The sequence below is a fragment of the Camelus ferus genome, chromosome 1, assembly GCF_009834535.1.
Source record: "Camelus ferus isolate YT-003-E chromosome 1, BCGSAC_Cfer_1.0, whole genome shotgun sequence".
In the NCBI taxonomy this organism is placed as follows: domain Eukaryota; kingdom Metazoa; phylum Chordata; class Mammalia; order Artiodactyla; family Camelidae; genus Camelus; species Camelus ferus.
Genome location: NC_045696.1, coordinates 69451457 through 69474924, shown reverse-complemented (window position 1 = coordinate 69474924; position 23468 = coordinate 69451457). Strand labels below are relative to the sequence as shown.

General features: G+C 42.6%; 1 protein-coding gene across 6 annotated transcripts in view; it reads right to left on the bottom strand.

The window, feature by feature from the left end:
* DGKG (diacylglycerol kinase gamma) overlaps window positions 1-23468 on the bottom strand; it is a 194942-nt gene that overhangs the window by 128952 nt on the left and 42522 nt on the right. For all 6 annotated transcript variants that reach the window (XR_004320963.1, XM_032482760.1, XM_032482770.1 and 3 more), the window contains exons 3-5: window positions 15585-15661; window positions 7640-7805; window positions 7007-7069 (exon numbers count right to left, since the gene is read on the bottom strand). Coding sequence is in view for 5 of the 6 variants with exons in the window: in XM_032482760.1 (XP_032338651.1) it covers window positions 7007-7069; window positions 7640-7805; window positions 15585-15661 (306 nt within the window). In the remaining variant the exon portion in view is untranslated. The remainder of the gene's footprint in view (window positions 1-7006; window positions 7070-7639; window positions 7806-15584; window positions 15662-23468) is intronic.

Sequence of the window (23468 nt, the reverse complement as noted above, 5' to 3'; positions counted from 1 at the left end):
GTATTTTTGGCTGGGATTCCAAAAATTCAGACTATTGGTTATTTGCCAATATACCCCTTCTCACAATTTTCTTCTCTAATGTATTTAAAGATAAATAAAAAGATGAAAGTTCAGAAGAGAAAACTGGGATTGATAATCAATTAATTTCTGTAAACTAGGAAGAATTTTGTCTTATTGAAAGCCTAATCAGTGTATAAAGAAAGCAGGTTATCATACCATAGGAATAGAGTAAGTTTTCCCTCTGAAATTTTCCTTCTCATAGGTAGGGAAACTGTCTCTTTCCTCTGGTTAAGAAATACGACATTATTACCAACCAGAAAACCAGGCACCTATATTTTACTGTGTACAGTATATTTTTTTGAGGCACTTTAAGAGCTCCCTCTCTCTCCCCAGCCTGACAATACCCATGTCCATCAGAAATGATCTCAATATCAAACAAGAGGTTCAACTCACAGAAAACACAGGAAACAGTGAAAAGAAGATTGACTGGCAGTGGAAAATCCAACCTAAGTATTGCACCACCAAGTAATAGTGCTGAAGTCACAGGCAGAGGGAGAGACAGTCTGGACAATAATGCCTACTGGGGAAGGCAATGCCACCAGTACACTCTTCATTCAGAGAACCAAAGTGCCAAGCAATGGCAAACAGTCACTGCAGGCTGACAGAGCTGTGCTAAATGAAAGCCTACCAGGTCCGAGGGGTAAGGCTGTGGTCTGAGACGGGAGCTGGCCATCACCCAGATGGACCGTGGGGGAGACCAAAGGTCATTGGCACACCCTGTGTGTTACAAAGGGCCCTGTGAGGAGACCAGGATGGAAGCCATGAAACAGAGCTGCAGAACAAGGAAAAGGCAGCTTCATCCTAAAGTCTCAAAGGATCAGGCCTTTGGAAATAACTTCCTACTGGACAAGACCCTCAGTGGGTTGCAAAAAGATATAACATCTATTAAACAACAATGTAAAATTTTCAATGTCTGGCATTCAATAAAATATTGCAAAGAAGCAAGAAAATATGAACAATATTCATATTTTATTTCATTCATATTCCAGCCCCAAACTGGAAACAACCCTAATGTCCATCAATAGGTGAATGGGTAAACAAACTGTGGAATATCTACCTATATACTGAAATACTAATCAGCAATAAAATATGTTAATTATGATACACGCAACAATATGGATGAATTTTAAAATTATTATGCTGAGTGAAAGAAGTCACATGAAAAAAGTACATACTGTATCATTCTTCTTATATAAAATCTAGAAAATGTAATCTAGTCAACAGTGACAGCAAGCAGATCAGTGGCTGTACGGAGATGGAGGTGGGTGGGTAGGGAGGCTGGGAGAAAGGGATTATAAATGGGAAACTTTTGGGGCTGGCGGATATCTTCATTATAATGATGTGGTGCTGATTTTATGGGTGTATATGGAGATAAAAACTTATTAATTGTACATTTTAAACATGTGCAATTCATTTTATGTCAACTGTGTTTTAACAAAGGTATTTTAAAACAAAAGTCATTATATGCTGATGACGTAATGTTCTATATAGAACCTGAAGACTCCACACAAAAACTATTAGAATAAATGAATTCAGCAAGGTAGCAGCATACAAGATTAATACACATAAAGCTGTTGCATTTCTTTACACTAATCTCAGAAAGAGAAAGTAAAAAAAAAAAAAAAATCCCATTTAAAATCATGTCAAAACAAAAACAAAAACAAAAACAAAAACAAACCTAGGAATAAACCTAACCAGGAGTTGAAAGACCTATACACTGAGAACTATAAAACACTGATAAAGGAAACTGAAGATGATTCAAAGAAATGGAAAGATATGCCATGCTCTTAAATTGGAAGACTTAACATTGTTAAAACGGCCTACTACCAAAGGAATCTACAGATTTAATGTGATCCCTATCAAACTACCCATGACATTTTTCACAGAACTAGAACAAATAATCCTAAAATTTATACGGAACCACAAAAGACCCAGACTTGCCAAAGCAATTCTGAGAATAAAGAACAAAGCTGGAGGATTAACCCTCCCAGACTTCAGATAATACTAAAGAGCTACAGTAATCAAAACATAATGATATTGGCACAAAAACAGACATATAGATCAATGGAACAGAATAGAGAGCCCAGAAATAAACTCATACACCTGTGGTCAATTAATCTTCTGCAAGGTAGAGAAGAATACACAATGGTGAAAAGACAATCTCTTCAGCAAGCAGTGTTGGGAAAGCTGGACAGCTGCATGTAAATCAATGAAGTTAGAACACTCTCACACCATATACAAAAATAAACTCAAAACAACTTAAAGACTTAAATATGTCATGACACCATAAAACCAGAAGAGAACATAGGCGAAACATTCTCTGACACAAATTGTAGCAATGTTTTTTCACTTCAGTCTCCCAAGGCGATAGACATAAAAGCAAAAGTAAACAAATGAGACCTAATCAAATTTAAAAACTTTTGCACAGCAGAGGAAACCATAAACAAAACTAAAAGACAGCCTATGGACTGGGAGAAAATGTTTGCAAACTATGTGTCAGCAAGGGCTTAATTTCCAAAATATACAAAAAGCTAATAGAATTCCATAACAAAAAATAAACTCAATCAAAAATGGGCAGAAGACCTAAATAGACATTTCTCCAAAGAAGATATACAGATAGCCAACAGGCACATGAACAGATTATTGCTAATTATTAGAGAAATGGAAGTCAAAATTATAGTGAGGTACCACCACCTCATACCAGTCAGGATGCCTTCATTGAAAAATCTACAAATAATAAATGCTGGAGAGGGTGTGGAGAAAAGGGAACTCCTACACTGTTGGGAATGTGAACTGGTGAAGTCTCTATGGAGAATGGTATGGAGGCTCCCTAAAAAACTAAAAATAGAGTAATATGATCCAGCAATTCCACTCCTGGGCATATATCCAGAAAATATGAAAGCTGTAATTAGAAAAGATACATGCACCCCAATGTTCATGGAAACACTATTTACGATAGCCAAGACATGGAAGCAGCCTAAATATCCATTGACAGATGAATGGATAAAGATGTCGTGGTGTGTATAGGCACCCATGTGCGCATGCGCGCGCACACGTGCGTGCGCACACACACACAGAGGAATACTACTTAAGTCATAAAAAATAATTAAATAATGCCATTTGCAGCAACATGGATGGACCTAGAGATTGCCGTTCTTTTCCAAAGATCCTTTGGTTACCAGAGCTGTGACTGGATCTTGAGCCATTGTTCTAGCCTTTGTTGAGGTCTACTGTTCAGTCCAGCAGTGGAACTGCTGGGCCCAGAAAGACAGAGTGGCACATAGTCTCACTGGTGTCCCACCTCCTCATGCTGCCCTGTGTGAAATACCCCTAAGCTACAGTCATCTGAGCACATTCCTCAGGGACCACCCTCTTCCAGAGAAGAGGTTCTATCAGGTGCCAACATCCTTCAGGGTCCCGCAGTAATAAAAGACTAACACCTTCTAGACACAAAGTCTCTATATTACTTCTTGCTTTCCAGTTGGGCTGTATGGCTTAGTGGAAAGAGCACCAAGATAGAGGCAGAAAACTGGGTTTGTGCTAAATGATGTGTGATCTTGCCCAAGTAGGCTTACTCGCCACACCCAACCTCAGTTTTCTCATCTATTAAAAGACAGACTTGCATTAAAGTTGATAGTCACCAAAAGTCTTGAATGACATGAAAAATGTGAATATAATGTGAAATGAAAAACAAAGCTAGATCCAAAATTATATGTATACAGTCTGATTCTAATCCTGTAAAAAAATTATGGGAAAAAACCTACAAGGATACATGTGTGCATATGCATGCATAATTGCACTGGTAGATTATAGGTGATTTTGTTGTTTCTTTAGTTTTTTTGTACCCTTCAAATTTTTTACATTGGGTTACTTTTATAATTAGGAAAAAATAAGGAAAAACTTGAGGGACTTTCCTCAAGACTCTATATCTTCCAAGTTGCTGAAACATCTCAACAGTCTGAAGAACTGAAAAACCAGGAGGATGAAGTTCACATTGTTTGTCCCACTTTGTCCTGGGCATTCAGGGAAGGGTGAATTCAGCTTTTCCTGAGCTGAAATCCTGACAATGACAGACTGCTCAAGTCTCTGAGCTGATGTCTGAACTCAGTGAAAGTCCCTCTATGCTGTGTTTATGGATCCAATTATTTCTTACAGTGGGCTGTTTTGATCGGAGCTTGGAGATTGATCTGATAGGCCTAAACAGGCCCCATCAAAAGAGAATCTAGTTTCTTCCTCTGGTTTCCACTTGGGCAACAGGAAAAGGGTGGTATTTTCAACAGATGGCCTGATCTAAGGTGACTCCAGAACTTGGCTCTTCCTTGCTGACAGAGGCCCCTCCCTGTGGTGTCCACCTGTCCCTACATTCTTGCTTCTGGTGAACAGGGGTGTCTAATTAAGACATCCGTGGAAGATGGCCTAACAGGAGAAGGATTTTCTACTTTAAATCTCAAGTCACAGAAGAAGATTAAAAAATGCTATACACCTCCCTGGGCCAGGAGTCAGGTAACTGCCCTTTCATGACTAGACCACATGAGACTGACACTCCCATGCATAGGAAAACAGTGCGAGGAAGTCTCTGGAAGTTGCTCTCAGACCCAGAATGATACAGATACAAGCACAGCCAAGGCCTATTATCATCATAGATTACTTTTTCTCAACTGTCACATCCCCACTAAGTCCTTCCTTGGTATCTTAGAAACTTCAATCACTAAAAAAAAATCCTGCCCAGACAACTTGGAACCTCAGGGGATGCAGAATAACTTCTCTCAGGTTCCTCTTGAAGTTCCAGACACTTAGAAGGTCTCTGCGCAAAGAATTTGGGTCCAGACACTTTTCACAGTTGATTTTCTTGCTGAGAATTTAGAATCTCAAAGCTTCCAGTTTGACCTTTTTCTTTCCACCATGAGAATGATTTATGTCATAACACGCCTCCTCTATTCCACATAAGATTTAAGACTTATAACTTTAATCCATTTAACCAAGGGGCCATGGACCTAGCATGTCTGGGTGAGATGCTGGGCAGAGGGGTGGGTGAGCCTATACTTTGTAGAGTCTTGCAGTGTCCCTGAAGGCCTCCAGAAGGCACCGATGCTCTCAGTCCTTGCTTTCTGGAGCTCTATGAGAAGCCTGGTATTTGCTAAGCTTATGGTCCAGAGGCAATTCTCCTTTCCCAACCTTGTTCTGCTTTCCATCTGGAGTGAATTTTTCCTTTTAAATCTAAATGTCCTTCTTGCTTTTTTTTTTTTTTAAATAGAGGTACTGAAGATTGAACCCAGGACTTCATGTATGCTAAGCATGCACTCTACCACTGAGCTATACCCACCCTCCCGAGTGAACTTTTGATCTCACCAGTTCTTCAGTTGTACACTGAGAACTCTATAATCCTCTAGTTGTCCTTTTTGCCATGACTGGAAAAAAGATTAGAACAATATCTATTATCCACTTGAAGAAATTCTTGCATCTTAGATTCCTGTTACAATTAATTCTCACTCAGTTGTATTATCTCTTATCTATACTTCCATGTATGTATGCATGTATGTATGTGTATACATATACATAGGATATATATAGTCAGATACAATAAAACTGCATTTTTTATCCCCTGAGCACATCCCAAGAGCTGGAATTCACTAATGTATATCAATATTTTCCAAACAATAATGCACAGGAATTAAGGCCTGTTTCTCTGAGTCTCTGTATTTGAAGCTCCAAGACCAACCTGGGAGGGAGACAGTATTTAAAAGTCCTCCCATGAGAAGAGAATGCCCAACTGATACATCTGGAGACTGAGGGTGCAGACTGAAGGAGATCTTGGCAGACATGACAAGGTAACAGTAGGGTGTACTTTTGGAGGGTGGCCTGAATAAAACTGCTAATATTTATCGAACATTTACAATGCTCCAGCTACTATTCTAAGCATTTTACACACATAACTCACTTAACCTTCATATCAACACTTATTGTCATCTCATGTTACAGATGGGGAAACTGAGGCTCAGAGATATTGTTCAAACATACCCAAGGTTATAGAGATAGAGATTGTCAGAGCTGGGCATAAAACCCAGGAAGTCTGTCTCTAAAGTCCAGATTCTTAACCAATATGCTTAGTGCCTGACCCAGCTTGGGTCGATAGTGTCCAGGGAATTTGTACTGGATCTGAGAACAAAGATCAAGGAGGGTAATCTTTGCTCCTTCCAGTTTTCCTAGGAGTGCCTGCCCTTGGGCCTGTGCCTGTCAATAACCTGCCAACAGAGGAATGGATTCCCACTGATAAATGGGCCAGAGAAGGTTCCATGTCAGCCATGGCCCAGGAGTGGGTGCACTGGCAGCCAGGTACCATGATGGCGGCCCCACTGGGAGCACAGCTTTGGTCATTCCATTGTGAACAACCAAAGTGAAGCCTTTACATGGAGGCAAACCTTAGTCCAGGCACCTCAAGACAGATCATTGCTTTCTCTCTTGGTGTGGAAAAGAGCAGCAGCTTTGAGGTTGGACAGTTCTGGACTGAATCCCCAGTTTCACCAGTCACACGGTGATATACAACCTCTTAAAGTCTCAGCTCCTCCATGTGTGAAATGGTGTGACTGCAAAGGCTCAGTGAAACATGCAATAAAGCAGGTGCCTGGCAAACAGATCTTCAAAACAGTGTTAGCCGACATGTGCGCATACACAACCCCCCACTGTATTCTTTCTCCTTTCCCCCTCTCTGGCTAGGCAGACCCATCAGAAGTAAACGTCTAAGGAGCTGTCTGAAGTCATGATCTGCCCTGTTTCAGAGCAAGTGAACTACGAACCCTCATCTAGCATCAAAATCCCAGCACACTGAGTGGCAGGGGCCCTGGAAAAGGAGGCAGACAAGATCTACTTAAAAGCATTTAAACTGCTAGTCAGACTCCCCCCTCCCTCCAAGGACGAGGTATTCCCCACTCCTCCCCGAAAGACTTACCCGTATCTGGGGCACAGGCCTCGTCTGCTTTGGCAGCATTATCTGCATTCTGTATGTCGGAATCTGGGAAATAAAAAAGAAGATTTAAGAACTAGACCATGTCCTCCAGCTTTTTAGAGAGGCAGGCAGGAGACCTTCCCACGAGATCTGGACCACTTGGGTTGTGCCTGTGTTTCTGGTGTCAGCTGGGTTCATGCTCTCTGATGGGTTGGGCTGTGTCTCTTCCATTATAGTTCAAATTTCAGAAAGACAGGGACCACTTTGTTCCCTTCCTCTGACTCTCCCGGGCTAGTCCCAGCCCATGTGCTGCCCTGAGACTGGCAGTTTTTGCGGAAGGCCCTCCCCTACTGCTTGCTGTACGTTAGCTTGTGCCTCCTCTTCTCCCCAGCCTCCCTCTGATCCTGATGGCAGGAACTATGCCCTTCTTTATTTCTTTGAGAGATCCATCAGACAGGGCTTCCTGTGAGGCCCTGAGAAGACAGGGGTTCCTGTTCCCTGGTCTCCATGTCCCCCATGTCCCCCCCACAGGGAAGTTACTGTGCACAGGGGACCCTCTAGGAGGCAGCCTGTGCCTGTGGCAAGTGGGTTAGAACCGCAAAATCTTTCCATCTTGGGGAACGCTGGTTCATGTACCTGGGCCACTGGCCTCGCTGTTGCTGGCCCCCTCCTTTGGGTGGTCAGGGGTCTCCTGTCTGGGCTTCTGGCTGAAGGCCAGGAAGAGGTGTGTGCTCAGTGGCTGAGGAAGGTCCACCTCCAGGTATGCCCTCATGAACAGCGTGAAGACATCATAGCTAATTGGCTGAGAAGGGACAAAGAGGGAAAAGTCAGTAGAGAAAAGTGAAGGGACAGAGAAGGGGGAGAGAAGGAGAAGGGAGCTGGCCTGCGAGAGAAATGGAAAGGGAAACAGAAGGGGTTAGAGTGATTGGTGGGGCAGGAAGGAAAAGGCCCGGAGGGTGACAGAAAGCGACTGGCACAGGGAGCGGGGGTAGGATGTAAGAGAAAACGCTGGTGGCTGAGTGACTGAACTTGTTGGGGCACGGAACCGCAGGAGGCCGTTGTAACAAGGCACTGGCTGAATTTAGGTAGAAAAGTGGAGAGTGCAAACTGCGAGTGAGAGCTCTGGCTGAGCCCAGGCCCATGAGAGGGACTCGTCTCTAATGAGCAGGACGAGGTCAGTGCCCTGGTTAAGATGAAAAAAAAAACGGTGAGGAAAGGGAGAGGGGGAGGGGCACAAAAGGGGTACGGGATTAAGAGATACAAACTACTATGCATAAAATAAATAAGCAACAAGGATATATTGTATGGCACAGGGAATGTAGGCATTATTTTATAATAACTTTAAATGGAGTATAATATATTAAAAATATTGAATCACTATGCTATACACCTGAAACTAATATAACATTGTGACTCAACTATACTTCAACTGAAAAGAAGGATGTAGTTGAAAACACAATGGAAAGAATCTGCACTTCTGTGATACCTCAATTTTCTGCTTATGCTGTGAGGGATGTGATTCCTGAGTATTCAGGTCTCAGAAAATAAAGGGGGGCTCCACTTTTCATTACTTTCACAACTGACCTTTCCTGGACAAACCTTAAAACAACAGGGAAGGGTATGTGTCTGGCTCAGCTGCTTGCAAAAGATGTCCTTGAGAAGGTTTTAGGCACTGGGAGAAGAACAGGAAGCCAAGGACAGAAGGTAGAACCAAGAAACATGCCAAAAACTAGAACCTCTCCCTGCTGCATGTCTCCCAGTGTGGCTTGGCTTCTGCTCCCAAGCTGGGAGGACCATGCTAGAAAGGGCTGCTGTGCTCAGCAAACAGTCGGCAACCACAGTGAGCAGTGAGTCATCACTGGCGTGTGCTCTGATGGCATCGGATTCTTCATCAAATCCGCAGATGCTCCTGGAAATCATTTGAGGAAGCACTGCTCCAAGATCTGCTGTGCAGGCTTTTGTGAATAATAGCAGCCGTAAGGAGCTGTGAGGAAAAAGGTCCCTTTCTGGGAGCCTACTTGGCTCCCCCTGAAAATGTGGATAGCATTTAACCCCTTGTCTCTTCTGGAAGATCTGGGAGCCTTCCCAGAACCAGGAGCTGGCTGGCATGTGCACAGTCAGGTATGGGATACAAAGTTTTGTCTTTAAAACAAGCAATGCCCTTCGGACCCTATTGGGAGGGAGCTCACAAGGCCGTTTCTCCTTAGCTCCAGGATGGGTGGTTAAAACAGCTCCTTAGAGTAGCAGAAGCTGGATTCAACTGGATAGAGGAAATGAAGGCTCTTACCAGATTAAGGCATCTTAATGTGGACTCATATTTCTTGTGACAGCTACTAGTCTCTCTCTCATCTCTTTGTCTTTCCTGCCCCTGAGTCTCAGTCTCTTTTTTATACTCTTTCTGCCCCTCTCTATCTCCACAGCCTCAACACCTCAGAATGTCCCTGCCTCACACATTCTCTTCCTTCTTCTCAGTATGCAAGAGCAAAATCTTTTCCTCCCATCTTCCAAGTGGAACTTACTCATGATGACCCTCAGTTCCACTGTCCCTGCCTCTGATGGCATCTCCCAGCACCAGCTTCTCTACTTGTGAGCATGTTCAGGTCACTCTTCCAAAGAAACTGATGGCTGCTCGAGCTACTAGCATGTGCTTCCTCCCATCCCCTTCACACTTCTCCTCACCTTCTTAATTCATTCAGTTTGGATTCTAGCGTGTCACCTCTGAACCTCTTTTCTTGAAGGTCACAAACGCAATGGTCTCTTCTTAGTTGCTCTCACCTTTATCATTAACTATTTTAAAAGGCTCTTTTTGCATTGTCCTTTCTTTTGCACTATTTTAATGGATAAGTACTGTTTTACAAAATAGTTTTGAGTTCCAAAATGTCTTGTCAAAATCTTTTGGGGTTGGCCTCAAATTGAAAATCATCAGCATAAATTATTTCTGGAAAACAGATTGTACTAAATGATTTAATAAAAAGAAAATTCAGTTAAACAAAGTCTTACATAATGGTCTTAAAAAAACCAAAGCTGAAAAAGCATCTAACAAGATCAGTGTGAAATTCAGGCGACCTCATGACTGATCTGAAGTCTACATTTTCCTCCTTTTTTGAACCTCGGGTTCTTCTTCAGCAAATTGTGAGTGCTGGACCAGAAGTTCTCAAGTTCTGAACTTCAAATAGATTCTTCCTGAAACCAGTTCCTCTTTCCAACCCTACAGTTTCTGCTCATGTCAGTGGCACATTATCCTCCCGATATTCCAGGCTTAGTTTTGAACTCTTGGTCGTTTGAGACTAGTTCTTGTTCCTTCCTTCTGTCCACTGTTGTTCTGCAATGTCTGTCACATCCAGGTCTTTTTTGTATCCTCTGCCCATCTGCTACCACCCTGATAAGGAGGCTATTGAAGGTCCCCACATTTCCAGTTTCAGACTTCTGTTTCTTGCATCCTATCTGGACCATTGTAACATCCATCAAAGGCTTCCTTGCCTCCTCTTCTATCTATCAGTACTCTCATCTTTTCTATTCTTGCCAGGTTGATCTTCCCAAAGTACAACTCTGATCAGACTGCTTCCCTACTCAAAAACTTTCCTTGGATTCTAATGGCCCATGAGAAAGCTAAGATCAGCTGTCTCCAAACTTTTAAAATCATGAGCCTCTCTATAAGATTTTCGAGTACACATTCCCACTCATCTTTACTTATACATTATATACGTGGACGACTGTGCTCCCCTTACATGCACTGTATACACACACAAAGAAGTTAGAAAATAGAAATTAGATGAGATAATCAGTATAAACAGAAGGTCTAATATGCAGTATTCCTCTGGTCCAGTGGGTCATCTGGTGCACTCCCTGAGTCCTTTGGGATTCACAGCCCTGCCATAATCCCACTCCAACCTAGATGTGTAGCTACTTCAACCTTGGAGACCACTCTGGTCTTTTCTCCTACTATTTCTATGTGTCCCTCCACACTCTGTCCACACTGATCGCTGTGTTCTTTCCTGGCCAACCCTCCATGTATTTCACATGAACTGCTTTCTTCTGTACCTATTAAAATTCTAGCTATCCTTTAAGATCCAACTCAGATGCCACTTCTTCCAGGAAGCCTGGTATGATCTCCTGTGCCTAAATTGCTATACTTTTCCACCTTGTTTCCTATCTTGGAACACTCGTATCTGCTGCCCTCTCAATATATAGTTGTTCATGACATACACTCCTTAGTTCCTCGACTGGATCTAGAGCTGAAAGGTAGTAAAATATCTTATTTCACCTTTATATCCCCCACACCACCTACCACAGTATTTCCTGATAGGTATTTTAATGGATGTTGCATTTTTCATTGGCACACTTGGCTGTCATCAATTACTGTGGGTCTGTTCAGTCAACATATATGTACCGAGTCTCTCAGATACAAGACACAGTGCTGGACACTGGTGATCTAGGCATGACTCCATACCTTTAAGGGACTCAGTGGGAAAGGTATTGAAATAATTCTAATATAGGGTCAAGAGTGATGAGTGTCATAGAAGAATTGACAAACTGTTGTGAGAACTTAGAAGACAATGATGTTGAACACATGTCCTTCATTTATATCCCCATCCTAGGGAACAGCATAGATTAAGCCCTGAAACACAGAACATTTACATCAGAAGAGCTCAGAGGGGACTAGATCTCATTGTGTCAGAGATTCTGGAAGTTCCAGCGATTTGCTCTAGCCAGCTAGGGCAGAGTGAAAGCAGGAGCCCGATCTTCTGACTCCTGGTCTAGTGCTCCTGCTATTGTATCTGTCCCAGGCCCCTGTGCCGACATCATGCTCCCCCCAACTCCCTCTAAGCACCCCAAGTTCGGTAGGCAAAGAAATGTGCCTGGGGGGCACTCTGAGAGTGATGTCTGGGTTGCAAAAGAGTAAGTTCTTTATGAGCACAGGCCAGACTCAGGGTAGCTGCTTGGGAAATGTGTGATGGGAGTGGCTGGATACTCTGCCCAAACCAGACAATCCACCACTATGGGGCACACTGGCAATTCTCAGAGCCTGAGTAACATCTCAGGTACTGCCGTTGTTCAGACTTCTTTTCCCCCCAGAGGCTGCAACTTTCATGCAGAAACTAGCTAGGCAATTGCTGTTTCTGCAACCTGTTTAAAGAGAGAGTGAATTCTTCTACAGGCTGAGAAGGAAGGAGAACTAGGTGGAGAGTTTATCGAGCATTGTACATACGTGATTTAAGGCTCAAAACAACAGTGTGACATGGCACTGTTACTGCCATTTTGTGGATGAAAAAAATTCTGAGAACATAGATAACTTGCTCAAAGTCATAAAGCAAGAGGCAGAGCTGTGTTCTGTGCTACGTGTATCTAAGTCTAAGATCACAGTGCCACCAAGCCTCCCAGCTTCTCTGGCTCCACAGTTTTTGTCCACTTTTTGGCTGTCTTCAGCTGCACTTCGTTCTCCAGAGAATCACTTGGTGCCAATGGGCCAGGGCACACTTGTCACAGACAGATGCAGCCCTGATACTCTGCAAACTTTTATTCCCAGCCTTGCTTTCCTAGCAACCTGCCCCTTCCCACAGCTAACTCACTTCTCATTGAGATATTTTAGCAGCAATAAGCCATCAAGCTCAAGAGAAATTAAACCCTGTTGTTTCTGAACCCCATGCTGGGACATTACACCTACTAGAAGCCAGCCACACTGTGAGAGAGAATGAAATCAGAGTGACAGGGCTCCCCTGGAACACAGCAGTGCCAGGCGTAGAAAGAGCAGGGGCCAGCCCGACGGAGGCGGGGGTGGCAACGTGCTCATAGCAGCCAAGCTGCTCCCTGCTTCTGAAAGCTCCCGTGGCCTTCACACCCTCGGTGGCCCTGACCAAACTGTTCGCCTCCCACTTGGCAGCCTCTGGGCGGACAGGCTGATTAGCAGCCCCCGCCAGTCTTTGTTCCTATGTTTTTGGAGGTGGGGGTGGGGACTGAGGGGCTGCAAGTTCTTTGCTGGCTTTGCCAGCCTTTCCACATGGCTTTTCTTTAGGAATGTTCTTTGAAACGATGCATTCTCAGTCTGGCCCCTCTCCTGGCAAACTTCCTCCAGCTTCATTCTCCTGGTGATCCTTAGTTTTATCCCAAAGCACCTCTCAGATATACCTCAAGAGCGTGAGCTCTGTTGATTCACTCCCAAGGTCCAGCAGAGAAAGAACTGACTCAAGGTTTGTTGAAAGGACGACAAGATGAATAAATAAACAGCCAGCCTCCTCCCAAGTTCGTCCTGCTGATCAGTTGCTTTTCTGCAATTAGCCCTCATAAAATGACCCAGAACCAGGGAAAAGGGAGTTGAGTTTAAAACATTCTGGGGAAAGGGGACAGAAACGGAATAACAATGGGTACTATTTTTAAGTGTCCTTGAAGTGTTAGACATTTTTCAAAAATTATCTTATTTAATTCACTCATCTGCAAACTTCAAGGTCTTTCTTTTTGGTTGTTGTTATCTTCAGTTCACAGATGAGGAAACTGAGGCTCAGAGAGGTGAAATGGCCTTGGCCACATTGCTGGTCTGCAACAAAGGCAGGAGTCTAACCTAAGACCATAAGACTCCAGGGTCATGGCTCTGAAACTTGGCTCTGCTAGTAGGAAGTAAGTTCTGGTGGGCAGGAACTGTGCCTTCTCATCTTTATATCTTCTACAGTGTCCAGCACAGTGCCTGGATGCTCAAGAAACATCAGATGAGCTGAATTTGAAAGTAAGGGAGGTCTTCCAGGCATTTATTCATTCAACAAATGTTTGTTGAGTGCCTGCTATGAGCCAGATACTCTTCTGGGCACTGGGGACATAGCAGTAAACAAAAATATTCTAGTGGGAGAGACAGACAATTAAATAAGTAAGTTATGTAGTGTGACAGATGGTGAGAAGTAATATGGAGGAAAATAAGGCAAAGCAGGAAGGGAGGAAGTGTCAGGAAAGAGGGTTTAACATTTCAGATAGAGATGGTGACATTCACTGAGAAGGTGATTTGAGCAAACACTTGAAGGAGGTGAGGGAATGAACGAGGTGGGTATCTGGGGGAGGAACATTTCAGGAAGAGGCCAGAGCAAGTGCACAGGGGCTGAGGTTAGAGCACCCTTGGCTTGTCTGATAGCATCAAGGAGGCTAGTTTGGCTGGAAGAAAATGAGAAGAAGAGTAGCAAGAGATGAGGTCAGAGAGGAGGGGGAAGTGCAGATTGTAGTGATCTTGATTTTGACTCTGAGTAGGGAGTGTGCGGAACATACGAGACTGTCGAACAGAACAGTAAAATGATTTGACTTCAGTTTTAACAGACTGCTCAGGATGTGTGTGGAACAGACTTTAAAGGTCAAGAGTAAAAACAGGGAGCCCAGTTAGGAGACTACTGCAATAATCTGAGCAAAATATGGTGGTGCCTCAGGTCAGGGTGGCAGCAGTGCAGGTGGTGAGCTGTGTCTGGAGTTTGGATGTGTTCTGAAGGCAGAAGTGACAGAATTTGCCGATGAATTAGATGTGGGCTGTGAGAAAAAGAGAAAAGTCAATGATGACGCCATAGTTTCAGGCTGAAAAACTTGAAGAATGGAGTTGTCATTTGCTGAAATGGGGAAAACTGCTGGAAAGACAGGTTTTATCGGGAAAGATCAGGGAGGTCTGTTTAGCTCATGTTAAGTTTGAGATGCCTATTTAATTTTTAAGTGGAGATGTCAAAGGGTAAGAACAAAACTGGGAGAGTGTAGTGTCCTGAAAATCAAGTGAACGAAGTGGAGGAGAATTTGACCATGTCCAGAGCTGTTGAGTAAAATGACTATTGAGCTTTGCTATATGGAGGTCCTTAGCTATTTTGACTAGTGGTTTTAGTGGAGGAGTGGGGGTTACATGCTGACTGAAGGGCTTTCAGAAAAGTGGGAAGAAGAGAAATTGGAGGCAATGAGTATAGACACACCTTTTGTGAAGCTTGTTATAAGGGACAAGAGAGAAATGAGGTGGTAGCTGGAGGGAGAAGTGGAGTCAGAAGAATGGTTTTTAATATAGGGGAAATAGCAGTATGTTTATTTGTTGATGAGAAAAATCCACTATATAGAGAAAGCTCATTGGAAAGAGCGAGTGAGAGCGAGAGAGAGAGAGTAATACGTTGCTGAAGCAATCAGTGCCTGTCAATAGACCAGAGAGGATGGGATTGAGTGCACATGTGGAGGGACTGGACTGAGATAAGAACACAGAGAATTCATTCCTACTTGCAGGAGAAAAAGTATAGATGGGCGGGCACATAAGGTGAGGTTCTCGGGGAAAATCTCAGGGAAAATGATTGTTTTTATTTTCTCAATGAAGTAGAAAACAGTTGATAACTGGAAGTTGAGGGAGAGGTGGAGGGGTGAGATTTGAGGAGAGAGGAGAAGGTATGATGTGGTCCTCTAGGGTAATGAGAGGGTGAATGGACTTGGGAAACATGTAAATTCCAGGCACACCAGTGGCTCATTTGAGATTTGGGAGAAAATTTAAGAAGCAAGTTCTTCAAAGTGAGCTAAACTTCTAAAAGAGGGACAAATTATGGAAAAGCTAGAACATGAGGTTTTTAAAGGCTTGAAATGAAAATGTTCTTACCTCATGTGGGCCATATTGTTTGAGGCTCCCACCCTCATTAAATTCAGCCAAGACGTCTTTTATCTTCTTGGTAGAATCTGGAGAGATATAATCCATATGTGAAACATTGGTGAACAGCTAATGGGAGCTAGGCCAAGTAAATTCTCCCTGTCCAACCCTAACCTTGGTTACCATGGAGCGGCCCTTCATTCCAGAACCACAGGAAGGAGTGTCAACTTTATCTGCCCTCTGCTTTCTCATTTCTTTTTTTCAGTATATTCTCTCTCTTGCTGTATGAACTATCTTTCTAAAACACAAATCTGATCAGATCCTGTCTCTGCTCAAAACCCTTAGATGGCTTTTAATTTTCTCAAGATAAAGCCTAACCCCCTTTGCTTGGTAACACAAGTACTTGGTGATCTGACCTAGCTATGCCTTACCTCTTACCTTAACCGTACATTCACTCCATCTTTCAGCCACATCAAACCACACTTCTAGAAATCTCTGAATACCCTGTCTCTTCTCTGTATTGCAAACTTCGCTTAATTCTCAGTACCCAGCTCAAATGTCAACTCCTTTGAAAAGCCTTCCTTTCCCAGCCAGAGTTAATCGTTCCTTCACCTGGCTCCTATATGGCCTGTACTTAACTCTGTAACAGCACTTGTCATATGGTATTATAATTATTTATTAACTTGCCTCTTTTGCTCATCTCCTGCCTCAGTTCCACCTTGAGAGCTGTGAGTCTTTGTGTATCATACTAAGGTCTGACACATACGAGTGTTCAGAAAAACAATATATTAGATGATCGAATAAACATCTGAGCATAAATTTAAAAACATTTAAAATTTGTTAATTAAATGGGATGAGTGGGCATCAAGCCTGGCAAGGTTCTGTCCTTGGTGCTGAAACAGAGACAGGATTCATCAAACATGGTAGTTTAGAAAATTCTGTTTCCATAGGAAATAATTTAGAAACTAATGGAGAAAATGGTGACTTTTCTTCTCCTTCTCCTTCTTCCTGGATTTTTATAAGGGAATTTGGAGTCAAGAAAAAGGACTCAATAACTGTCATTACAAACACATCCTAAGTGCATCGTGTGTAGTTACCAGCACCCTAGATATCAAAGAAAACCAGGACTTCTGTGTTCTCCTTGTCTTGCAGTATTGTGGGTAATTAAGAGCTTCTCAAGTACCATTATTGCCACAATTCAAACATCTGAGCAAAGGGCAAAGTCATTAAAAGCTGACATAGTGTTTCTCAGTGTTCAGGCCCATGGTACAAAGGGCTATGCTCTCTTAGGCCTACGTAAAGTAGTTGGTGCTTGTGCGCTGGGCTGTTCTCCATGGCTTTGCTGACTTGGATTCAATCAAGCACAAGTTATAATCATTTCAAGATTGAGACACATTGAAATGCCACAGGAAAATGCTGCTGTTGCCTAAAAATGGACATTTCTTTCTCAAATTCAAAACAGATGTTGAAAAACTAATAGCTCAGTGAGATCCAGGCAGCAGATGCCATCAATTTGGGCTTCTTTCATTCAATTCAGAAAACACTATGGAGGGTAAGGTGCTGCTAGGTAACTGCTGATGAACTAGTTAAGGGCAGGATCTGAATAGCCATGGTAATAATAGCTACCCCTTACTGAGGACCTTTACTGCATATCCTCTCCCCTACCAATCCATGCAGATTTGGTGATATTTTCTTCAGCTTACAGATGAAGGAGCTGAAATTCAGAAAAGTTAATTGACTTGCCTAAGAGTCAGGGTTTTAACTCAGGTCTTGTCTGGCTCAAAAGTCTACATTACTTTCCCTTAAGCACTGTTCACTATTAATTCTCAAACATTTGCTAACACAGGAAAAGGGTAATTAATACTGCTGCAATTATATGAAGCTCTAGGAAGCACAGAGTGGGGAAGAAGTAAAATGAACAGGGAAAGAGTAAAATTAGGATGAGAGTAGGGGTGGGATGGGAACTGGGATTGCTCTATGAAGGAGGTGGCTTTTGAGCTGGGGTGTGAAGAACAGGTAAGTTTTGAAAGGCAGATATGAGGTGGCAAGTGCATTCTCAGAAGGCACAGGGTGAACAAAGGTGCAGAGATGGACACCACAGGACCTTGAGCCAAAGTTAAAACCAGAGAGGAGTATGGAGTCAGATTTGTGGGGGTCTTGAAAGACCAAGTTAAGGACATTGATTTGAAATCGTCAAAGATTTTTTGAGTAGTAGGGTAACATAACCAAGTCTGTTTTCTAAATGTCACTCCAGCAACAGAATGGAAGAGAGGTTGGAATCAGGTCAGAGTTGTTAAGGTCACACATAAATTATAGTCAAATTATTCTATGAGTAGCTTAATTATTTAGGAAAAAACACTATATTTTAGAATCTATTTTAATAGGAGATCTTCAGCTCAGCCAGAATGGCAAAATTTTTTTAAAAATGAAAATTTTGGAGCATAGGTCTTCCTGGTGTGGCTTCTATAGAAGTAGTCTAGAGCCAGCGTTTTGATTGAGAACCAAGGGAGTGATTTCACTTGAATTTATGCTCTTTGGATGTTACTGTCATATTTTAGAGACTCTACAGTTCATCCTAGCAGAAATCCTTTGGTTCTAAAGTGCTATTGAGTTAATCTTATTGTATATTTAAATGTATGATGTGTATATTTATACAGACATAGGTGTATACACGTTTTACATATAAACGCATGAACTCATATCTTCGTCACATGTACATATTCAGGTAAGCAGTTTTTAAAAAGAAAAAGTAGGAAAGGTGTTTATTTAAAAATCTCTGATCACTAGCCTAAAATTAAATAGGAAACGAGCAATCCAAGAGATTGCTGGTTCCTAGATTTCCATGAGGGGTGTTCCTCACCACACATTTACTTCAGTCTGTTTTATGGGTTTCTATGAGTTAGTAAGACCAACACCTTTCCTTTCTAAAAAGGGGAGACAATCTAGTCTTCAGATTTGAGGCCCACTACTTTCTCCTTGGAGGTCCTTTGATACTTTATCACAGTTTTCTTCTCAACAGATTTCTGGGCTGGGTTTCTCTTTCCCTGAGGAGTAAGTGGACACTGCTCCACACCATTTGTCTGAAGATAGTTAAAAACAAAGATGGGCTTCTTTAGAGAACTCCCTAGTCTTACTTCAGGTGTCATCTGTGGGCCAAAGGGCACAACCTCAGTAGAGGCTGCCCTGTCCAAGCCTGTGTTGTAACACTACCACCAGACCCACAGGAGATAAAGTTCCATTTCTAAGTGTGCAAGGTAGGGTCATGTCCACAGTTCTTGGCAGCATCTCCTATTTTGTTGAGTACTTGCTATGTGCCAAGCACTGTCCTAGTCACTTCCTGCATTTTATTTAAAGCCCCAAAACTACCCCCTAATATAAGAGTTAGCCCTATTTTAGAGAAGGGGAAACTGAAGTTTAAGGAAATTAAATGATTCTTTCAAGAGCACAGAGCTAGTGAGTGAATGAGTCACTCTTATTTTTAAATATATACAATAGTGTGACACAGTCATTAGATTCCTTGGAAACACAAATACTGGTAAATCAGAAGATAAGGTCCTGCCTCTGTTAGAGTGGCTCTCTAATCTGGCTGTGTGTTAAAATCACCTGAGGATCCCTATATGCATTGAAACCCAGGCCTCATCCTAGACTAATTAAGTCAGCATTTCTTGGGGGATCTAGGAATCAGTATATTTTAAAAGCTTCTGGGGGTTCAGATATATAGTCAAGGTTGAGAACTACAGTTCTATAATGTGGTTTTATTGTTAGACATGAAGACTGTCTTAGGAAGCTGCTGAACTTGTTGGATAATCACTGCAAAAGAAAAAAAATAAAGATTGTAATTCTGCTAAATCTAAAATCGTTGTGCTTGGTCAATGTTCCCCATCTTTTAAGTGGACAGCACTAAAGAACTCCACCCAGCAGGTCACCTTATTCAGCTGCTTGGCAAAGTAAGGACACATTTTGCACTAACTCACCCTGGCGGGACCATCAGCATGCAGTTTTATCCCAAATCAGAGATTTAGAAGGCTCGTCTCTGCTCAAGGTTGCCGGCGGTAACAACTGCCCTAAGAAGCTTCAGTCTGAAATTGTTTCTTGATGCCAAGAATTCCGGGACCTTAACCAAGCACTTGTTCCTAGTGTTTGAGCGAATTCAAAGCCTTTTTAAGGAGAAAATTTGGCGCTACTCACAGACATCTTTGCTGCTATGTTTGTGTGGGACAGGGATGTTCTCTATCTGAACAAGCGACAAATCAGGAGCTTCAGTGTTTAGAGCAGCATGTCAGCTGTGCTGCCTGAACCAGGACCCAAAGTTTATGGACCGTCTTCTAGTTAGGAGCACCGAGTATCTGAGCACTAGCCAGACCATTAAACTTTGAAATAACTATAAATCAACACTTTAAAAAGTGAGTCTGAAAACCCGTAGATGAGAGTGAAATTCTAAGGTACAGGATTAACTCTCCATTTCTCAAAGCTCCCTAAGATCATCTCCAACTGTAACATGCATGGGGATGAGGTTTAAATGCAGATTCTGATTCAGTAGGTCTGGATCAGGGCCTGAGATTCTACATTTCAAGTGAGATCTTAGGTGACACCAATTATGCTGGTCCATGGACCTCACTTTTCATGAGCAGACCTGAAGCAACATTCCTGTATCTCTGTGGCTTGCCTGTCATAACACAGGAAAAAACATGCTGCTGAGCCTAAAGGAACATATTCCACAGATTGGGAAGATCATGAATGACTCTCCACCCAGGGAGGGAAAGACACAGAGAAAGGGAAAAGGGAAAGTTGGCACATGAGGGGAAAAAACATCCAGAGTTTCCTTCTTCCAGTGAAGGCTGGGATGTATGAGTAAGTATTCTAAGTGCTCCAGAGAGTCAAGAACACAGTGAGATACACAAAAACAAGAATGGGGTTCTCCAAGGGTCCTGAAAATGATGATGTCAGAACAGAGATGCCAGGCTAGCAGCACTGCTTCGAAAGGCCCACCTTTGCAGCCAGCAGGAGTCAGGCCCCAGAGTGGAATGTGGGAAGTATGTCTAAGAAGTCCAGCCTCATAAGCACTGACACATTCCCCCAGTTACACGTCTTCTCCTGTTCACTGCTTATCCTCAGCATGTAGTCCATTGCCTGGTATAAAATAGATGTTCAATAAACATTTTTGGATAAATGAGGGCTAGAAAGGAAATTGGGCTGCCACGTTTGTTCCATAGGTCCTATAATTCCCAGGGGCGTAGGGAGAAAAGGTAGGCCAGCGGTTCTCAATCGTGGCTGCATGTTGGAATCACTGGGGAGCTTCAGACACTACTGATGTCTGGGTCCCACACCTACAGATTATGATTAAATGGTTCAGGGGTGACGGGAGGGAGTGTGGGCAGGACACCAGAAGTGTTCAAAGCCTCTCCGGTATTTCCAACATGGAGTCCAAGACTGAGGACCAAGCTAACTACTGGGGGGAACTGTGGAAGTGACGGCCTTGCAACAGTGTTACATACAGAACAAGGAAAAAAACACTTTACGTTGAAGTAGAGGGACATTTGGCTGATAAGGAAAAGCCTCTAGGATACTAAGATTTTCAATTTACCATAAATGATCTGAATGACTGGTAAGGCTTATTTGTATAAGTAAAATTTGCATTGCTAGCAAGATTTCCCACTTTTCCTCCAAATAACTTGGCCTCATCAGCCATAGGTAGAGGAATGTATTAGTCTGTACCTTCTTGCAACTAAAATTGCAGTCCCTGGACAAGATGTAACAGCATAGCCTGGGAGCTTGATAGAAATGCAGAATCTCAGAACTACCCCAGATCTCCTGATTCAGAATCTGCATTTTAACAGAATCCAGGAGATTCTGTGCACATTCAACTTGGAAAGCCATTCTTCTATAGCAGTCTCTCCCAATCCATAGATTCTGTAACCACTTGTGGGCAGAGTTCCAGTCATCGCTAATGAAAAGGCCAATTGTACAGAAAGAGATGTGGGTGAGAAATAGCTGTAATGACCCTTTCCAAGATGGAAGCAACTAGACATGACCCTTCATGGGCCCAGGATTCCATGAACATTGATTAAATCTCATTATACTGACCAATATAAACAGCAAAGTTTCAATGGCGCTTACTTACAGCCTAACTTTGTTCTACAAATCAATCCTAAACATTTTCTCTGACTCCTATACTAACACTGATAGGTTTGAATTCTGAGCTATAAATTACCTACATCTTAAAGTCAGAAACCGTGCCTTGATCTCATTCTAATGAAATATGTTTCTGGACAGCACACTTTACTGATTCATTCTTTTTAAAATGTCTTTTAAATTTTGTTCTATTGTAATTTAATTAACATATATAAATGGGTTTTTTTCTTTAAAATGCATGGTTGGAGGTTGAGCTCCAATGAGTACTTTCTAATTAATTTGCTGGAACTAAATTGAAGCAAACTGAATTTGACCCGGAATTTGAAAATTTTGGTTCTGATTCTTATTCTGCCACTGACTTTCTGGGCGACTTTGGGCAAGTCACGGAGCTCTTCCGGCTTCAGTGTTCTTATTTGTAAAATGGGTAGTAGTTGGACTTGACCATGGCTAAGATCTCTCCTAGCTTTAAAAAGGCTACAAAATCAAGCAACCACTAGCTGATGTAGGAAATACTTGGTTTAATTTCTTAGAGAATTACCAGTAAAAATGGATGTTTTATCAGTTTTTTTCTTTTTCCCCTTTATGAATAAACTGATAGTTTCTGTCCTTGATAAATTACAGGAAAAATTACACCACTGCCACACACACCCCAAATATCAGGATTAGAACAATAAGCCACTTATATCTCTGAAGCTATTAGGGGAGGGTAAGTAGCGGTTATCCTCACATTCTCATGCCCTCTGAGGTTGAAAAGAAATCTATTTAAATATAGAAACTAAGTAGTGGTAGAGTTAATGAAGGTCATTTAATCAACCGGACATCTGATGCTCTAACCTCCCCTATTGTGTCTGCCAGGCAGTTCTGGGGAAAGGAAACTCAGTCGCTTTGGGTCAATTCTATTCCATACTGGGCAGGTTTGACCATTAGGAATCATTGTATTCCTTACTTTAAACTAGTATTTCTTCCAATGATTTTTCTCCCATTAGTCCTAGGGCTACTTCTTGAAGCTGTTCAAAATTAACTTTACACCTCCTCCCACAGAGCACTGTAGCTATTTTAATACAACTAGCTTTCCCTCACCCTTCCCTGAATTTTCCCTTTTCTAGCAAATATGTCTAGTATTTTCACCCCTTGCTTCATAACCAGGCTGTGAGGTCCCTCACCATGCTGGTGGCACTTCTCAAACAAGCCCCAGTTTGTCCACATCCATTGGAAATGGTGGTGCCCAGAAATAAATTCAGTTTTCTAGAGAGGTCTGATCAGGGTGGGGTAGAATGCGGATATCAGTAGTCTTACTAGACGCTATGAGTCTAATAATACATCCTAAGGTCACAATCAGTGACTTGATTAAATAAAATAATGTGTATGTACTCAAAAGAAATCTCTGCAGCCATTAAAGCCATGCTTCTGAAAACTACTGGATGATACAGAACACCTCAGGACATACTGTGTACGAGGTAGTCTCCGGAGATGGCTGGAGTCAGTTTTCCTCCTTCCTGTGTGAGCCACTGTCCCATGAGATGTGGCGTCCATTCCTCCACTCACCGAATCTGGGCCATACCTGTGACTGCTTTGGCCAATGGAATGTGGAGAGAGTTACGTTCTAGGACCTCTGAGCCCAGGTGTTAAAAAGGCCTGCTGCCCCTTGTGTGCTCCTGGAGCCCTGAGCCACATGTACAAAGTCCAGGCTACACTGCTGGCAAGACAGGCCACAGGGAGAGGCCCTGGGAGATGAGCAAGCACTTGGAGGGACAGGCCCCCGTA